We start from the raw sequence: 18,967 nt of genomic DNA, 5'->3' as shown, positions 1-18,967 counted from the left end.
GCGAGAACGGCTACACGGATTTTGATGAAATTTGGGACACAGACAGTAGTCTACTAGCGACATTGTTTTCGAACATGGAAAAAGGGGTGGGGGTCCCACGACTCCTTCGAGCAATTAATTTTTAATAATTTTTACACATTATAAAAAAAAATAAATGTAAGGTGCGATAACCTCCGAAGAGATCTAAGGCCGAGCTTCTCTTCCAATTTGCGTCGTGCTCCTCTTGATTTTCCCTACAAATCGGCCGGACGGGATCTACATGTTTTATGCCGACTCCGAACGGCATCTGCAAGGCAGATGAGTTTTCAGTGAGAGCTTTTCATGGCAGAAATACACCGGGAGCGCTTGCCAAACACTGCCGAGGGGCGACCCCGCTTAGAAAAATTTTCTTCTAATTGAAAAGGCTTGTTTCTAAAATTTTGATGTTGCCCGGGGTGTGAACCCAGGGATCCTGTCGGGGTCATTTCGGGACTTTCTCGACTAATACGGGATCATTTGGGACACCCTTTCGGCATCACTTCTGGATGGTTTTCGGGATCCGTCCGGGATCCCGTTAGGGTCATTTCGGGACTTTCTCGACTAATACGTCCAGGATCATTTCCGGACTATTAGGGGATCATTTGAAGACCTTTCCGGCATGATTTCTGCATACTTTCTGGGATCCGTCGGGGATCTCGACGGGGTCAGTTCGGGACTATTTCGAGATCATTTCTGCATAGTTTCCGGGGTTCGTCCGGGATCCCGTCGGGGTCATTTCGGCACTTTTTCTCGACTAATACGGGATTATTTGGGGACCCTTTCGGCATCATTTCTGGATGGTTTTCGGGATCCGTCCGGGATCCCGTCAGGGTCTTTTCGGGAGTATTAGTGGATCATTTGAGGACCTTTCCGGCATCATTTTTGGATAGTTTTCAGGATCCGTCCGGGATCATTTCGGGACTATAAGGGGATAATTTGAAGATCTTTCCGGCATCATTTCTGCATAGTTTTCGAGATCCGTCGGGGATCTCGACGGGGTCATTTCGGGACTATTTCGGGATCATTTGGGTCCCTTCCGCCATTATTTCTGGATGGTTTTCGGTATCCGTCCGGGATCCCGTCGGGGTCATTTTGGTACTTTTTCGGGATCATTTGGGGTATTTTCCGGTATCATTTGTAGATGGTTTTCGAGATGCGTTCGGGATCGCGTCGGGGTGATTTTGGGACTTTCTCGACTAATTCCTGATCATTTGGAGACCCTTTCGGCATCATACCTATATGGTTTTCGGGATCTGTGCGGAATCCCAGCAGGGTAATTTCGGGACTATTAGGGGATCATTTGGGGACCTTTCCGGCATAATTTCTGGATAGTTTTCGGGATCATTTCGGGACTATTAGGGGATCATTTGAAGACTTTTCCGGCATCATTTCTGCATAGTTTCCGAGATCAGTCGGGGATCTCGACGGGGTCATTTCGGGACTATTTCGGGATCATTTGGGGTACCTACCGGGATCACATCTGGATGGTTTTTGGTATCCGTGCGGAATCCCGTCGGGATCATTTCGGGACTTTCGGGGTCATTTGGGTCCCTTCCGCCATCATTTCTGGATGGTTTTCGGTATCCGTCCGGGATCCCGTCGGGGTCATTTTGGTACTTTTTCGAGATCATTTGGGGTCCCTTCCGACATCATTTCTGGACGGTTTTCGGGATCCGTCCGGGATCCCGTCGGGGTCATTTCGGCACTTTTTCTCGATTAATACGGGATTATTTGGGGACCCTTTCGGCATCATTTCTGGATGGTTTTCGGGATCCGTCCGGGATCCCGTAAGGGTAATTTCGGGACTATTAAGAGATCATTTGAGGACCTTTCCGGTATCATTTCTGGATAGTTTTCGGGATCCGTCCGGGATCCCGTAAGGGTAATTTCGGAACTATTAAGAGATCATTTGAGGACCTTTCCGGTATCATTTCTGGATGGTTTTCGGGATCCGTCTGGGATCCCGTCGGGATCATTTCGGGACTATTTCGGGATCATTTGGGGTATTTTCCGACATCATTTCTGTATGGTTTTGTCGGGGTCATTTCGTGACTTTCGGGATCATTTGCCGACCCTTCAGAGATCAATTCTGCATGATTTTCGGGATCTGTCCCGGATCCCGTGGAGTTATTTCGGGACTTTTTGGGAATATTTTGGGATCATTTAGGGACCATTTCGTGATAATTTCTGAATGATTTTCGGGATTCGTCCGGGATTCCGTCGGAGTTATTTCGGGACCCTTCCGGGATCACTTGGGGATCCCTCCAGATTCATGGATGGTTTTCGTGATCCCGTCAGGATCAAATCGGGATTTTTTCGGGACTATTTCGAGATCATTTGGAGACCCTTCCGGCATTATTTCGGGATGTTTTTTGGGATCCATACGGAATCCCGTCAGCGTACTTTCGAAACTTTTTCAAGGCTATATCGGGTTCCGTCAAAAACATTTTGGGACTTGTTTGGGAGTATTTCGGGATCATTTGAGGATAGATACTTCAGGGATAATTTCTGGATGATTTTCGGGATTCCTGCAGAATCCCGTCAGGATCATTTTGGGACCCTTCCGGGATAATTTTTGTATGATTTTCGGGATCTGTCCGGGATTCCGTCGGAGTTTTTTCGGGACTCTCCGGGCTATTTCGCAATTATTTGCGGACCATTCAGAGATCAATTGTGGATGGTGTTGTGGATCCCGTCAGGGTCATTTCACGAATTTTTCAGGTCTTTTCCGGAATCATTTTGGGACCCCTCCTGGTTAATTTCTGGATGATTTTCGGAATCTGTCCGGGAATTATCATCTTGGGACCCTTCTGGGATCATTCTAGGTCTCTTCGCAACCGGTAGTTCAGTACACATGCCTTTTTAAATTATGAGCTTTTATGGCCGTGGATTTCCTGCTAAGTATTCGTAATTAAAATTCCTTATGTTTTATCTTCAATCTAACACAGCTTTTTCGTTCTATTTTTGAGTTTTTTAAATGAATCGTGTAACGAACTGTTATAACTATATATGTATGTTTGTTTCTTAAATATAAGTTATAACTATAATTACACTTTTTGTAATATTTTAATCAACTAAAACCCGAAAAAGCAACACTATTTTCATCTAAAAAATTCTCTTTAGTTTTAGCTAATTGTAGTTTCACACCGTTCTTCTATGAGTAGTAATTCTTTCACCCCTCTTATATCAGTTAATTTTATTTAAAAACAAAATGTATATTTTTTTTTTTATTCGAAAAAACTGTATTGTACTATTCATGAAAGCGTCCCTTTCAGCTTATCATCTCATTTAGTTCTTTTTTTTTACTAAATTACAAAAATAAAATACATTAGACAAAAATAATTTTTAAACAGATAACTTGATAAGCAGGCTAACGTGAATAGCACATATATTTTATTTTCTCCTTGCGGACGGGGCCGCGGGTAAAGGCTAGTTAATAAATAAATAAATGAAAATACAACCCTAATTTTCTTCAAATCATTCCTTATAGTAAAGGCAACCTCTGCCGAATTTTGTTACGATAGGTTTAACGATTTTTGATTTATGATAAATAATGTTTGTAAAATTGATTTTACCATAAGTGGGCGGTGCCACGCCCATTTTGAAAAATGTTTCCAAATTTTTATCAATAGTCAATATCAGTCCACATGTCAAATTTCAACATTCTAGGTGTATTATTTACTAAATTATCAGGTTTTTTGTGTTTTCCAAAATTTTATATACATATATAAAAAGTGGGCGTGGTGGTTATCATCCGATTTCGCTCATTTTCAATACCAATCTATTCTGGGTCCAGGTAAGCTAGTGTACCAAATTTGGTGAAGATATCTCAATATTTACTCAAGTTATCGTGCTAACGGACGGACGGACGGAGGGACATGGCTCAATAAAATTTTTTTTCGATACTGATGATTTTGATATATGGAAGTCTATATCTATCTCGATTCCCTTATACCTGTACAACCAACCGTTATCCAATCAAAGTTAATATACTCTGTGTGCAAAGGACGCTGAGTATAAAAAGTCTTGACAAAAGTTCGGATGTCAAACCGAACTCGCATAGCAACTATATGGCTAAGGAAGGACCGTTTTACAAGACGGTACACTACCTAATTTTTATCAAAAATTATCAAAAGGATATTAAATTTTAATATTTGTTTTCGGATTCTTAAATCTGAGGTCAAAACGCGTCTTTTAATTCCCCCATGTCAGTTTTTGATAAAAATTAGGCGGTGCACCGTCTTGTAAACCGTTATCTTAGGCTGAGACACTTAATAAAAATAGAAAATTTTCACACAAAAAGTATTAAGTGCATATAGGACTGACCAATAGAAAAGTACACCATATATAATTAATATTTTTTGAAGGGTACCTAACAAAATGAGTTACGGAGCACGTCCTGGATACGGAGCCGGTGCCGGCGGTAATGCTGGTGGCATGCGCAATGGCGGAGGAGGCTACCACGGTGTAGGCAATGGCCGTGTTGATAAGAATCGTATGGGTGGAGGACGTCCTGGTGGCGGCGGTTTTAGAGGTGGCTATGGAGGTGGAAATAGCTATGGTGGAGGTGGAAATAGCTACAGCGGTGGAAATGCAGGCGGGTATGGTGGCGGTGCTCCTCGTAATGGTGGCACACAAGATATAACGCTTAACTCTGTTGATTTTTCAACTGTTGAGCCTGTTGAGAAAAATTTTTACCAAGAACACCCAATTGTTGCAAATCGTTCAGCCGAAGAAGTGCAACGGTTCCGTGACGAACATCAGATATCTATTCGTGGGGATGCACCAAATCCCATACAAGAATTTAGCGAAGCATATTTTCCAGAGTATGTAATGAGTGAGATACACCGACAGGGCTATAAGGCACCAACAGCTATTCAAGCGCAGGCCTGGCCAATTGCAATGAGTGGTGCTAACCTTGTGGCCATCGCTCAAACTGGTTCGGGTAAAACTCTCGGTTATATTTTACCTGCAATTGTACACATCAACAATCAAAAACCGCTGGAACGTGGAGAGGGACCAATCGCTTTAGTTTTAGCGCCTACGCGTGAATTAGCACAACAGATACAACAAGTTGCCACAGAATTTGGTTCATCAACTTACGTTCGTAATACATGTGTATTCGGTGGAGCCCCGAAAGGACCACAAATACGCGATTTGCAGCGAGGCTGTGAAATTGTTATTGCTACACCAGGTCGTCTTATTGATTTTCTCGCAATGAATGCTATCAATTTGAAGCGCTGCACCTATCTAGTACTCGATGAAGCTGATCGTATGTTGGATATGGGTTTCGAACACCAAATTAGAAAGATATTGTCACAGATACGCCCAGATCGTCAAACGCTTATGTGGTCTGCCACATGGCCGAAGGAGGTTAAGAAATTGGCTGAAGATTATCTTGGCAATTATATACAAATCAATATTGGGTCTTTGGAATTGTCGGCCAACCATAATATCCGCCAGGTGGTCGATGTTTGTGAAGAGCAAGATAAGGAGACCAAGTATGTTGTGTTTTCTATCGCGTTTTTTTTTTGAATGTATTCTAAATTGTTTTCTTATGTTTGCAGACTAAAAAGCTTACTTTCCGACATCTATGACACAAGTGAACAGCCCGGCAAAATCATTATCTTTGTTGAGACAAAACGCCGTGTGGACAGTTTGGTACGTTTCATTGGCGGTTTTGGTGTACGTGCTGGAGCCATTCATGGCGATAAATCACAATCTGAACGTGACTACGTACTGTGCGAATTCCGTTCGGGAAATTCAAATATTTTGGTGGCAACCGATGTCGCAGCACGTGGCTTGGGTAAGTTTCATCAGAACAAAATTTGAAATCATTATGCAGTTGAATTTTCAAATCAGCTAAGGGATGGTGACTGCAAAGTTCTGCTAGGATAAGCATTTAACGGTCGAAAAATGTTGCCAACAAAGGCTCTCGAGTATTATTTTGTAATCACTAGGCCCTAAGCTAACAACATTTTATGATCGTCCCTCAAGTTTTAACACTAACCGGATTAGTTGACTAAAATTCACTAACACTAAAATAAATAAAACTTTTTTTAAATCATTTATTAATATAGCATTTTTCCTTCTCATTCCACAACTTCTCTCCAAATCCTTTCATTCACAGAGGCCGAATATTGTAGCAGTATGGTGGGGATAAAATGATCTACAATGAAGTGGCGTAATCATCTATGGTTGCGTTTATGAATGAACTCTAAAAATTGATTTAAAAAATTTTTTTAATTCGGTGTAGATTTCCTTGAAAGACTTAAGAGATGAATCAAAGAAAAAGTGTACGCAGCTGATAGGTTCTCATATCTACTGTCGTACATATGCTTGTATGTTTAATGCACATTAAGAAAAGAAAGGGAAATGCAGGATTTGTGGTTGCTTTATATAAATACTTATGTCGAAAACATAAAAGAGGAGAAGCTCCCTTAACCGAAAACGTCATGTGCATGGAAGAGTTCTAGAGCTTAAAAATATCCCTATCATCATGCAGCAAGTGGCCTCTGATATCGTTTATAGCAAATATTAGGAATTTCAAAGTTGCAGCTATGGAGCACATAAAAGAGAGAGGGAACACATTTACTTCAGGCAAGCCGAGATCATTAAGGGACCAGATCAGTAGTTTTGCAGAAGCAGTTGGGCCAAAATTAGTTTCTTTGTACAATATTTCGGAACTGCGGTCCGAACTATTTGTCGGTACAGATTCGGTATCATTTTGAAAATATATCGGCACGATTTTAATTTATTAAATACTGAACTCGTATGGTTTCGAAATTATGACTATCACATTTTAAATTACGTGAACATATTTCAGTATTACGGTACTATTTCATATTATTTTTGGGTATATATATGGGGAAATCCGCCAAACTTTGGTTTTTTTTGGAGAAAAAAAATTTTTTTGAAACATGTTAGCACGCAAATATTTTTTTGTTAGGAACATTGAGGGGTAAAGTGGAGCTATAGTGCATCGCCGTTTCTCGCCTTACATAAGGCCTCAAAAGATCGAGCAAAATATATATAAATTGAGGTCGCAATGTTAAATATACATTTATTTCAACATTTCTTTACCGATTATATCGAAATTTTAACAAAATATGGAGATATATGCAACTGTTAGTTATGTAAAATTTTTTTGATACACGAGACCCGGTTTTGTAGATATCGGTAAAAATATAAAACCGAATAACCGCCAAATATGTTTTACTGCAAAATTAGCAACACATATAAATATGTGAACGAAGTATGTTTGGGTAAAAAAGTTTTAATACCCGAGATCCGGTTTTGGAGCTATTGATAAAAATATAAACCCGGAAAACTTTAAATTTTTTTTCCTTATTTAAACACTTCTTAAACGATTGTGTTGAAATTTTATCAGGATAAAATGTAGATATGTATATCTATGTGGGGTATATTTAGGTAAAATTTTGTTGATACCCGAAACCCGGTTTTAGAGATATCGGCAAAAATATGAAACGGGTAACCGTCAAATATTTGTTTACCTGCAATATGGATATCAAACAAAAGGTATTTTAAAGACAATTAACTTACTGTAGTTGTCATATCGATATTCACACATCTTAAGGCTATTTACATGAAAAAAGTAATGTAAGCACAGAACTTCATTAAAACATTAATATTGTACACAGAGCAAAGTTAATTGATTTTTTTTTTAATTTTTGTACCAAATTCGTGTTTCTTTTCATTTACTTTTAAATAAAACGTTGCAAAAAAAAATTTTTTTTCTACACTTTTTGACGATTGCCAATTTTTGTCGAAAATTTCGTATATTTTCCCCATGTACAAACATTAACTTTCCTTGTGTGAATATTCTAAGATGAGGCAAGTGTATCGCTTGAAAAAGTGTAAAAATCGACGTTTTTTACGTTTGGAAGTTCTGCAAAAACTATCAACTTTCTTTATTTTTAAAATCATCAGATCGGATAGTCAAAAGGTCAAACTTAATGTCCTTGTACTTTTTTCTGGCCTTAATTTATTTGCCCGTGTGTAAAACCGGAGTATCCAAAAAGAAAAAGTTTTTGGGATTTGCCCATATCTATCTTGACTTTTTTGTTATTCCGTATATCTCTGGTATGTCTCCATAACAAAGCATCATTTGAATGACAATCAGGTTTTTAGGGTAAACCGTTGAATATAACTTAAAGATATGTTTTTTTTGTTTTTGTTTAGTAGTAGCAGGATTCTTTTTCGGTAATAGGTAGTTTTGTAAAAAAAAAACTTCGAGCTAGGCTGCCTAGCGAAGGGTAATCCTGTTCAACGACGGTTGTTGATGTTACGTGGCATGGCAAAAAATGTTTTGCCTTTTGCATCTATTCGTGTAACAATATGCATGAAAAACAAAAAATGTGTCCATCGAGCTGTTGGCGACCTTCTTTTGGACAATAAACAAATGCTAAGAAGCTGTTGTTGCTGTTGTTCCTAAAACTAAACGTGGACATCGCAGAACACCAGTACATCATTTGCTATAAGTCCCGAAAAAAGTGGCGTCGCTATCTTTGCGGATACAATGAATATTACAGTACAAGACACATCAGAAAATAAAATTTAAGAAAAGTAAAAGGCAAAGCGTATAAAAGTAATTGGTGCCACAAATGCATCTCAATCCGCCAAAGAACGGACATATAAGTTACATGGATTCTTTTTGGAAATATCATAGATAAATACTTAACATTGGTTGCTGGTGATGGATGCACGACGTCGGTGTCTGGCGCAAAAGCTTATGTATTATTGTATTAATGTGCGCTGAACTCTTAAACGAAATGCATTAAGCATAAAATGTATGCGTCATCGAGTTGCATCGTTCGTCCATCTAACAACTAAGTAATGTTGATTGACTGAGAATGAGAGACAGAGAAAAGATGGCGGAGAGAAAACAGAGGGAAACAAGATTACAGAAAAAAATACTACATAATACATCCTTATGTCTAAATGAAGTTAGACCCACATGCTCTTTTACTCGTTTCGCTGATCGGGACGAGAGGAGGCTGTGGATATATATAAATATATAAAAATCGACAATTTGAAGGTAAAGTACACTTGTAGTTAAGTCTACTATAAATTTCTTACTTTAATTTTACTCTCAAAATATGTTTAAGTGTACAAAAGTAGCTTAAACATCATTAAAATCAATTTAAGAAAAAGTTTAATTATTTAAAAGAGACTTTGAAAACTAGTTAACAACTAACTAAATATATAGTGTCGTACTTTGGAAATGTCGAGAATTTTTTTTTTATAACTGTCGCCGCTTTAGAGAATTTTGCTAACTTATAATTTTTGCTTTCTATTCCCCTTTTCCCGTTCAAAAAATCTCCTTTACTTAATAAATGCTCTAGATGTGGATGGTATTAAACACGTAATCAACTTTGATTATCCACAATCTTCGGAGGATTACATTCACAGAATTGGACGAACTGGCCGTTCTAATACGAAGGGAACTTCACATGCATTCTTCACTAAAAATAACGCTAAGCAGTCACGCGCGCTAGTTGAAGTATTACGAGAGGCTAAACAGGTATGTTAATAAAGTTTAGTTTTGTATTGTATATTTTGTTTTATACCCACAACCACACCTTTTCCAGTTTAAGTTCAGAAAATTACAATTCAAGTTCCGAAAATTACAATTCAAGTTCAGAATTTCCAATTTAAATTCAGAAATTTACAATTCAAGTTCAGAAATTTACAATTCAAGTTCAGAATTTTCAATTCAAGTTCAGAAAATTACAATTCAAATTAAGAAATTCCAATTTAAATTCAGAAATTTACAATTCAAATTCAGAAATTTACAATTCAAGTTCAGAAATTCCAATTTAAATTCAGAAATTTCCAATTCAACTCCAGAAAATTACAATTTAAATTCAGAAAATTGCAATTCAAGTTCAGAAAATTACAATTCAAGCTCAGAAATTTCAATTAAAGTTCATCCAATAGAAATAAATGTATTTAAGATGGTATCTGTGTGTTAAAGAAGCATTGGACATCTTAACTCGTTTAAATCAATTTTGTGAGATAGCAAAGAAAAAAACTCTCGCTCATAAGAAGCAATTGCAATGCCATCCACCTATATTCTTAGCGTCACAACCATTGATCTGCACTGAGTAGCACAGCAGTGATGACGAAGATATGACCACTTAACAGTCAACGAGCGTCCATACTCCCGGAAGTAACGTATAGGTACTGTCTGCATAGATCTTGGCGTCATATGTCAAAATATCTCAACTTATCCGCCATCGCCATCATTCATCATGAATTGGCACTTAATCACGATTTTGGCAGTTTCGTAAAAAATCATGCCAGCTTTCCCTGTTTCGCGGTAACTGACGGCTATTGGGAGCACCATGAGAGGTCAAGTCTTCCTCCACCTTCGCAACTCTGTGGAGGTCTCTCCCTTCCACTGCTTCCAAACTGCTGTTTCGACTGAAGTACTTTCCTGGCCGTAGCGTAATCATGCACTTGTTGGAAAGAATTATCCTCCATTTCATTTCAAGGTTCGGGATGTACACACCTTGAAGAAAACTTGGGGTACACTATACCCAAACCACCATTTTGGCAACATGGTCAACGAAGCATCAACACTTGAGCAAGTAACATATAAGTATAAAATTAATTAATTAAAATAACTTTTGAAAATTAACACCCTACTTATAAATTTCTGAATTCGAACTGTAATTTTCTGAACTTGAAATGTAATTTTCTGAACTTGAATTGTAATTTTCTGAACTTGAAATGAAAATTCTGAACTTGAATTATAATTTTCTGAACTTGAATTGTAGTTTTCTGAATTTAAATTGGAATTTCTGAACTTGTAATTGTAATTTTCAGAGCTTGATTGGAAAATCTGAACTTGAATTGTAAATTTCCGAACTTGAATTGTAAATTTCTGAACTTGAATTGTAAATTTCTGAATTTAAATTAGAAATTCTGAACGTGAATTGTAATTTTCTGAGCTTGAATTGCAATTTTCTGAACTTGAATTGTAAATTTCTGAACTTAAACTGGAAAAGGTGTAGATTCTAACTTACGCATGGTTACTTGTTTTACTTTGACGATTTATTTTATAACGTTCACTAAATATTAAGACCAACTACTAAATTTTTTTTTTGTTCATTCTTACCTTCTTCCTAAAGGAAATCAATCCTGCATTAGAGGGTATGGCGACTAGTAGTCGCGGTTTCGATGGAGGACGCCCACGTTATGGTGCTCCCGGTGGTAACCCACGCTTTAATAATGGCGGCGGATTCCGAAAGGGTCCAATGGGAGCTCCCGGTGCCAATGGTGGTCGAAGCTACGGTGGTGGTTATGGAGGTAACAGCAGGGGAGGATATGGTGGTAATAGTGCTGGCGGATATGGCGGCGCTCCCCGCTACAACGCTTACAGCAATGGAGAATAACTTACGCGTTAAATTAAAATTATCATTATAATTACTATAAGCTATCACTCCTTTTTTATTTATATAAAGCAATTTGAAAATTATCATTTAATCAAAATCTAACTTCGATGTTGAATTGAAGGAAATCGTATTAAGGTTTCTGTAATATCAACGGAAACAAATTTTCTCATACTACCGTATTTTAAGTCATTTTAAGTTAACACAAAATATTAACAAATACGATTTTTTTTTTATACTAAAACTAAAAAACGAGGAAAATTTTATTACATGCACGCAAAAGTTCATCACTCCAGATTAATTTTCCATAAATAGCTAATGAAGCTTGCATACATTCCTTATAGCAAACATGTGTTCTCAATATTATTTTATTTTTCAATAACTTAACTTAAGTTGGTTTGTTTTATTGGATAAAAAACCATTAACAATATGTTTGATTATGAAAACAAGTTTCGTCTAGTTTTTCCTGCGCATTTGAATTGTGTAAGCATATCTGGATGATGCGCTTTTGCATGAGTAATTTGTGATATACAGATATAAACACAATTCTCAAAATCTTTTTTTTTTTTTGACATGTTGAAGCGCGATATTTTGGAAGCTATTACTATCCATTTGTAAGTCCAGTGTTAAGTTAGCTACATCTGCATTTGAATTCTGTAATATCTTAGTGACAATTTTTGTATCGTTAAAAAATGTTTCCTTGCGAAAATTTTACTCGTTTGTTAGTTACAATATGCCACTACTGTACTCGTAAAAATTCGGCTAGCGCGAAGTTGCCCTCTGCAATTAAAATATTTACTTGTGAAGAGTTATTTATATTTACAAGAAAATGTATACAAACAATATCAATGTAAAATGCCCATAAATGGGATTTTGAAAAAATTTTAAAATACCTAACATCAACCAACTAGGTATATAAATAGTTACCAAATACAAGAAAATAAAAAGTTACAATAAAACGGTATCATGTTTGGTATGCAACACCAATTCAAATTGTTTTTATTAGCGGCTATGAATTCGAAACTGTGAAGGGCTTGCATATATTTGGGAACCAGTCTTAAGAGCGAAAACAACGGAGGTCATACAAAAAAAAGCAAGCATTTGATTTTGAATGTGGCTATATAGTTTTCAACCCACATTTTACTCAAAAAGTTAGGTGTGAGGAAATGATCGTTTTATACTTAGGTGCATTTTAATAATTCTTTAGGTAATTGAGCAGCTGAACCTTCTCTCGACGAACAGCAGCTGCAGTCCTGCTGCAGATACGAAATCTGCAGCACCAACAACAGGAGCCAAATCGTAACACGATCACGGATTTAATACGATACGGAAGAAAATTACGCAATACCGTCAGCCGTATAAGTTAAATCTTGAATGAACTGCTCTGTTTAGGACAAAAAAATACCTTGGCACATAGTTTAAAGTCATAACAGATATAATAAAAAGATGATAACAAAATTTTAAGGATTACCTTCATAAAAAAATGGACCAAAAAATAGAAGGCAATTTTTCCTTTAATACAGCCATAGTCTTGTTTAATTTTGACTAAAAAACTTTAACAATAGCTCTTGTAAAAGAATTTTGGGATTTAAAACTATAAAGGTGGAGCGCAATCTTTCAATTTAAGGCAAACCATGTACTTGGGATTAACTAATTTATTATTTAAAATTTAAACACGCGCTCTACCTATATTATTTTAAAGCCCTAAATTCTTTTACAAGAGCTATTGTTAAAGTTTTTTAGTCAAAATTCAACAAGACTATGTATTAAAGGAAAAATTGCCTTCTATTTTTTGGTCCATTTTTTTATCATCTTTTTATTTTAAATTGTTTAGTACTGCCTACAAAAAGGCAATTGCAACTTTGATTAGTAATTTAAGTAATTCCTAAGTGAAAATTCTTATCTTTATCAAAATAGCAAGATTTAAGAGAATTAGTGGAATTTCGCTGACAACACTCGCGAAAACAACAGAGTTCCACCTCGCATCATAACAAGAGAATTCCACCTCGTTTGTCAGCTACTTAATTTGCACAGCTGAAAATCGTGGTGAAATTCGCATACGCCTGAAAGTCTAAAAGAATCGGGGGGAAAGTCGCGTACGACCAAAAGTATGCACGGACATGCATTAAGTTGTGTTATGGTATCGCATTTACGATGGAAGCAGTAAGGAAGGCGGTCGGCATGATGTTGTGGTGCACAGTGGCTAGTCATTGTCGGCTGGGGCGGGTCCTTGCCAACCTTACTGTTCCTGCGCCATAAACAGAGAAAATGGTCATATCATGCCTGTTCAAAAGCAACAGCTGTCAAATTCAAAAAAACCTGACAGAAGCGCAGAGACCGACTCAAAACGCTTGAAATTCAAAATAAAACAACATCCGGCTGAACCGGATGTCACGGACAGACCGTTGACATTCAAAATTTAAAAATTCAAAAAAAATAAAAAAAAATAACCGCAAAAAAAAGAAATTGACGCAAAAAAAAATTACCGAACCGGAGATGACCGGTTACTAACCGTTAAAATCAAACTCGGAAAAAAAACGCTGAAAAATAAAAATAATATACAAAAAGCTGAAAGATAAAAGGGCCGAATATACAGAGGGGGCGCCGCGGGTGGTGTTGCGACGCCCGGTGCCTATACCCACCCTCAAAATCCATGGCCACCGACGCACCTAAAATTTCGGTGGCCCCTTACCTGTATACCCTACGTGCCTTCTAAAAGAATGAAGATGCCGACATTCCCATTTTTAATTACAATTTTTATTTATAATCCATCATTTAAAAAAAATTAATATGTAGATGTATATACTGATCAATCCTGAGTTTTATCTAAATTTGCTTTCTTCAAAATAAGTTGTACGCATTAAGTTACAGAGGAAACGGTGAATAAAATGCTTGTTTAAGAAGTGAAAGAAATAATTTCGAACAAAGAAATTGTACATAAGTATCTAATTGACATAATTCATTACGATCCCGGTATTAAGAAACATGAATAGTAAATATTACTTTGTAAAGCCAAAGCAATAATTCCTTTTAGGGGCTTTAAACGTTTTTAGATGGTTCTAAAATAAGTTTGGTTGCAAGTTTATTGCAGCTTATCAAATAAATGATCCTTCTTTTACTAATAAAAGGTGTTTAATATCTTCGACTGCTATTCTTTTGTTCGCAGCTGTATGTACATATAACATTTTTTTTGTGGTAAAAAAAAAATTATACAGGAAGTTGTATTCCTTCTTATTATAACCATAGCGGAACGATACAAGGTGGCAGCATGGTGACATACCTACAAACATTAATAAAAATTTCATGTACTTTGTTTTTGTAAATTCGATGGACAAATGTCAAAATCGTACTGCGCCGTATTTTGATGTATCAAATCAAATAAAAAAAGCTTAAAATCAGCTGTCCCATGCTGCCACCTTGTATCGTTGCGCCATGATTATAACTAAGTTTGATAACATTGTTGCGGTTGTTGCTCTGGTTTACAGGTCATTTGCTGAAAATAATGTGGAATTCATCTAAATGCTCTTTCGAATCTATTTCCATACTGCTGAATAGATTTTAATTTCATAGGTATGCTTGTACATAGCAAATAACGTGGAAACCAAGCGAAGCACACTGGAGTAAAAAAAAATACCTTAAGAACAATGTAGTTATTTGGCTCAAAATTCCTATAGTAAATCGTAGACCGCCTTACAGAGTTTGCAGACTTCTTAACATTTACATTTTCTTATTTCTAACTTAGAATGTTCCTTTTGTGAGGATTTAATTAGATTTTCTTATTTCACATCTATTTTAAATTATAGTTTTCCAAACTTCAAATTTACTTTTGGATTGTATTTAGTAAAAATTTTATTTTTTTAACTTCCAATTTATGATAATTGCATTCGATTGTATCCAATTACGTTAATTATACTTTTCCCATATCAGCAAGTTCAATTGTATTAAATTCATTTCATTTGTCTTATCTCGAGTCTATGGAAATTTGATTGCCACACCAATGGATATGGTCGGCAAAACTCTCGTAACAATTTAATAAGCTTTTATAGCTTTAGTCTTCGTTGACACATACTAACTTGTGCCGTGTGATCATATAGAGAAAAATTATTTATGAACTTTCAGGTGACGTTTCAGTCGCAACAGCATAGTGGAGCAGTAAAAAAAAATATTTCAAAAAAATTATAGAAAGAGTTTATTTGTTCCTGATCACCAAGACGTAGATCCTCTATTTCTTGTTGCGACTAGATTCTAATTTCTCGCGGAAAGGCATATGTCGCTAATGTGTAATGCATTACCCATTCGCATGGCTTTCGCATGTATGTATATAAAAAAAATATGGTTCCGAGTGATACATTCAAAAATGTAAGGTACTATATATACTAGTGACACTATTCTGTAACTTGACTGGAATAAAATTATTTGCAGAACTCAAACTTTTATAATTTTGGTTTTCTATTTCTTGACTGTATTGACCTTTCACAAGCTTTACAGAACAATGTTTCTTATTCGCAAGATTACAGAACGGGTTTTACATTGCACTTATCCGACGGGTCAACAGAGTTAAGAGCACCAAAGTGTCCGAATTCATATACCGTATGTTCGAATCGAGTTACAGAAAGGGGTCTTTAGGTTCATTAAGCGTGCTTGGAATGAATTACAAAAATTTGAAACGATAATCTGTAAGTGACGAATTTTATCACTTCATATAGATACATAATATAATTTCACCGAGTTGGAACGGACTCACCCAGTTTCAAACGTTGTTGTTGTAGTTGGTGTTGGTACTGTTGGTGGTTGTTGCGTTCTGGTCCGAGGTGATCGAGTGAACCTGGTGGCAATAGACTTCGTGTTGACCTTTACGAACTTGATGACTTGGTGCTAATTTTGACGTTCGTTGGGTTACGCTGCCGCGTGCTGCTGCCGTTTCTCAATTGTCCTTATGTTATTTGCTTCATATATGGGTGTTTATGCTTGGTGGCGATAATTGGATGTTGTTACCGGAGACTGATCTTTTCCACTGCTTTCAACAATTCACCCGAGCGTGTGGGAATCGATGTATTACCCCAGTCAAAGAAAAGTGCTGTAACCTTTTTAAATTTTCTCCACACAATTGAGTGTTGTTAGATTCGGTCACACATAAATTAGCAGCATTTTTTTGTTTGTGCTTTTCGTTAAAATTTCATTTTCGGCCATCAGCGTATGAACTTAATTGATAAGCGACTTTCTTGTCGCTGTTCTACAAAATTTTTTTATAATAATCGTAGTGTATTATGTGCAATACAAATAGCGGGAAAACAATCGCTTATTGTTGTCCAATTTTGGGAGATTTTTCTTTTTTCTTTTCGCTCCAATCTAGCTGAACTTTCATGGCCGGAACCTCGTGCTAAAAAAGACCAAATTTTTCTTCCTTTTTCTTTTTCCTCGTGCCTATCTGCTGGCAAAAAAAAACTCCATCCATTTTCTTGTGCTCGTGATGGCAGGTCTGTGTGTTCCCTTCTTTTTTGATATCTTTTTATCGCAACCTTTGCCACATCGCTAGGTGTGTTCCCGTGAACACGCTCCCAAGTAGATCGCAGCCATATACCGTAGCAGCAGACCGTAACAAACCTGCTTCGCTTAGAAGGCCCGACGATGGAGCGAACAGGAAACCGGATCCGCTGTGGGAAGCCACTGCCAGGGGCCTCCAATGCCAATCAACGTGGGGCACGACTCACCCCTGAGATAAGAGTCTCAAAGTCCTACTACGAAGCTAGCCGGGCAACATAGGTCCATCAAAAAAAAGTTAAGTCAAATTTGGGAATTAATTCTGTTTCCTAGTTTAAAAGGGCTTTGCGGCAATTAGACATTTGTTATGGAGAACTCGTCAAAACTCCGAAAGGTTTTAGTGGTTATCGCCCCCACAAAAGGCCTGACAAAAAAAAGAGTATAGACATTTTGATATGGAGAACTCGTCCAAACTCCGAAAGGCTAGTGGTTATCGCCCCCACAGAAGGCCAAAAAAAAATATTTGGGTAGTCAATGGGAACACTGACATCCCATTCCCCGAAGGCACTCGGGCTCCAAAAAAAAATGAAAAAAAAACACAAACTCATTCATTCTTGTCCCTAGTGCTCCCAACCGCAACGCATAAGGGGGTCTTAAGGACCTGCCTCTGGGACTGGTTGGGGCCACTAGGGTCAATGTCCTACACACACAGGTTAGTCCCAACACACCCAGACGCAACGCAGAGGCGGTCTCTGGGGACGCGCTAGTGGGACTGGCGGGGGGTGCTGAGGCCTCCCATCCATTCACCCGGGACACCCCTCCTGCCTCCACCGCTATGGTTGGAGCGGCCTCAATGGCCGCTCCCCAGACTGGTGGGACAGGGAAGGGTGTCACTTTGAATCCCAGCTCAACCCGTCACAATCCAGGTGGTATTCTATGGTACCACCTGAGACGTGGGATGAGCTGGGGTCCTCATAATACACACACCCACTCTCTCACCGGACAACACAAATTCGGCAGATAAAAGAAAAAAATTTAACATTACAAAAAAAAACCCAATTAGCGGACATATTATTACCAAACCGACTAACGGACAACATTCCGGGAAAATAAAAACCCCAACTACTAAAAAAATAAAGTGCGTGCAGCACTGCCTCATCGGGTGAATACAAAATCCCGATAACTGACGTTAAGTCACGTGGCTCCTTCGGCCACTGCCCCCGATGACCAGCCCGGACAACCTGATCCGTCTAGCCATCCCACCGCAACGTAGGTGGCAGCTCTGTGGCTGCTCACTCGGACTGGTGGGATGGTCAACCTCACAGGTTGACCCGACTGACCCTCGCGGTCAGCGCTTCAGGCGCCACGTTGGGCGCCATCTGTTATGGCGCCCTCAGCAACTGTCAACGATGATCACTCCGGACAACTTGATCCATCTAACCATCCCACCGCAACGCAGGTGGCTGCTCCTGCGGCTGCTCACCTCGGACTGGTGGGATGGCCAACTTCACAAGTTGACCCGGAATGACCAGCGCGACAGCGCCTCGGGCACCAAATCACGTTGGGCGCCATCTGTTATGGTATCGCATTTACGATGGAAGCAGTAAGGAAGGCGGTCGGCATGATGTTGTGGTGCACAGTGGCTAGTCATTGTCGGCTGGGGCGGGTCCTTGCCAACCTTACTGTTCCTGCGCCATAAACAGAGAAAATGGTCATATCATGCCTGTTCAAAAGCAACAGCTGTCAAATTCAAAAAAACCTGACAGAAGCGCAGAGACCGACTCAAAACGCTTGAAATTCAAAATAAAACAACATCCGGCTGAACCGGATGTCACGGACAGACCGTTGACATTCAAAATTTAAAAATTCAAAAAAAATAAAAAAAAAATAACCGCAAAAAAAAGAAATTGACGCAAAAAAAAATTACCGAACCGGAGATGACCGGTTACTAACCGTTAAAATCAAACTCGGAAAAAAAACGCTGAAAAATAAAAATAATATACAAAAAGCTGAAAGATAAAAGGGCCGAATATACAGAGGGGGCGCCGCGG

The 18,967-nt window shown here is 38.0% G+C and overlaps 1 protein-coding gene across 2 annotated transcripts in view; it reads left to right on the top strand.

Annotated features, from left to right (window-relative positions):
- The window catches only part of LOC137237457 (ATP-dependent RNA helicase p62-like), a 50,400-nt gene extending 37,978 nt beyond the window's left edge, over positions 1-12,422 (top strand). Inside the window, exons 3-6 of one of the 2 annotated variants that reach the window (XR_010948960.1) lie at positions 4,386-5,519; positions 5,586-5,824; positions 6,149-9,076; positions 9,384-9,521. Coding sequence is in view for 1 of the 2 variants with exons in the window: in XM_067761097.1 (XP_067617198.1) it covers positions 4,399-5,519; positions 5,586-5,824; positions 9,384-9,562; positions 11,175-11,438 (1,803 nt within the window). In the remaining variant the exon portion in view is untranslated. Of the gene's footprint in view, positions 1-4,385; positions 5,520-5,585; positions 5,825-6,148; positions 9,077-9,383; positions 9,563-11,174 lie in introns of those variants that run through there. The other variant, XM_067761097.1, reaches the window with a different exon arrangement.
- Positions 12,423-18,967: the final 6,545 nt, after the last annotated feature.

The sequence above is a fragment of the Eurosta solidaginis genome, chromosome 1, assembly GCF_040869045.1.
Source record: "Eurosta solidaginis isolate ZX-2024a chromosome 1, ASM4086904v1, whole genome shotgun sequence".
NCBI classification, from domain to species: Eukaryota; Metazoa; Arthropoda; class Insecta; order Diptera; family Tephritidae; genus Eurosta; species Eurosta solidaginis.
Note: the sequence above shows the minus strand (reverse complement) of the source record. Positions and strands in the feature narration are given on the sequence as shown.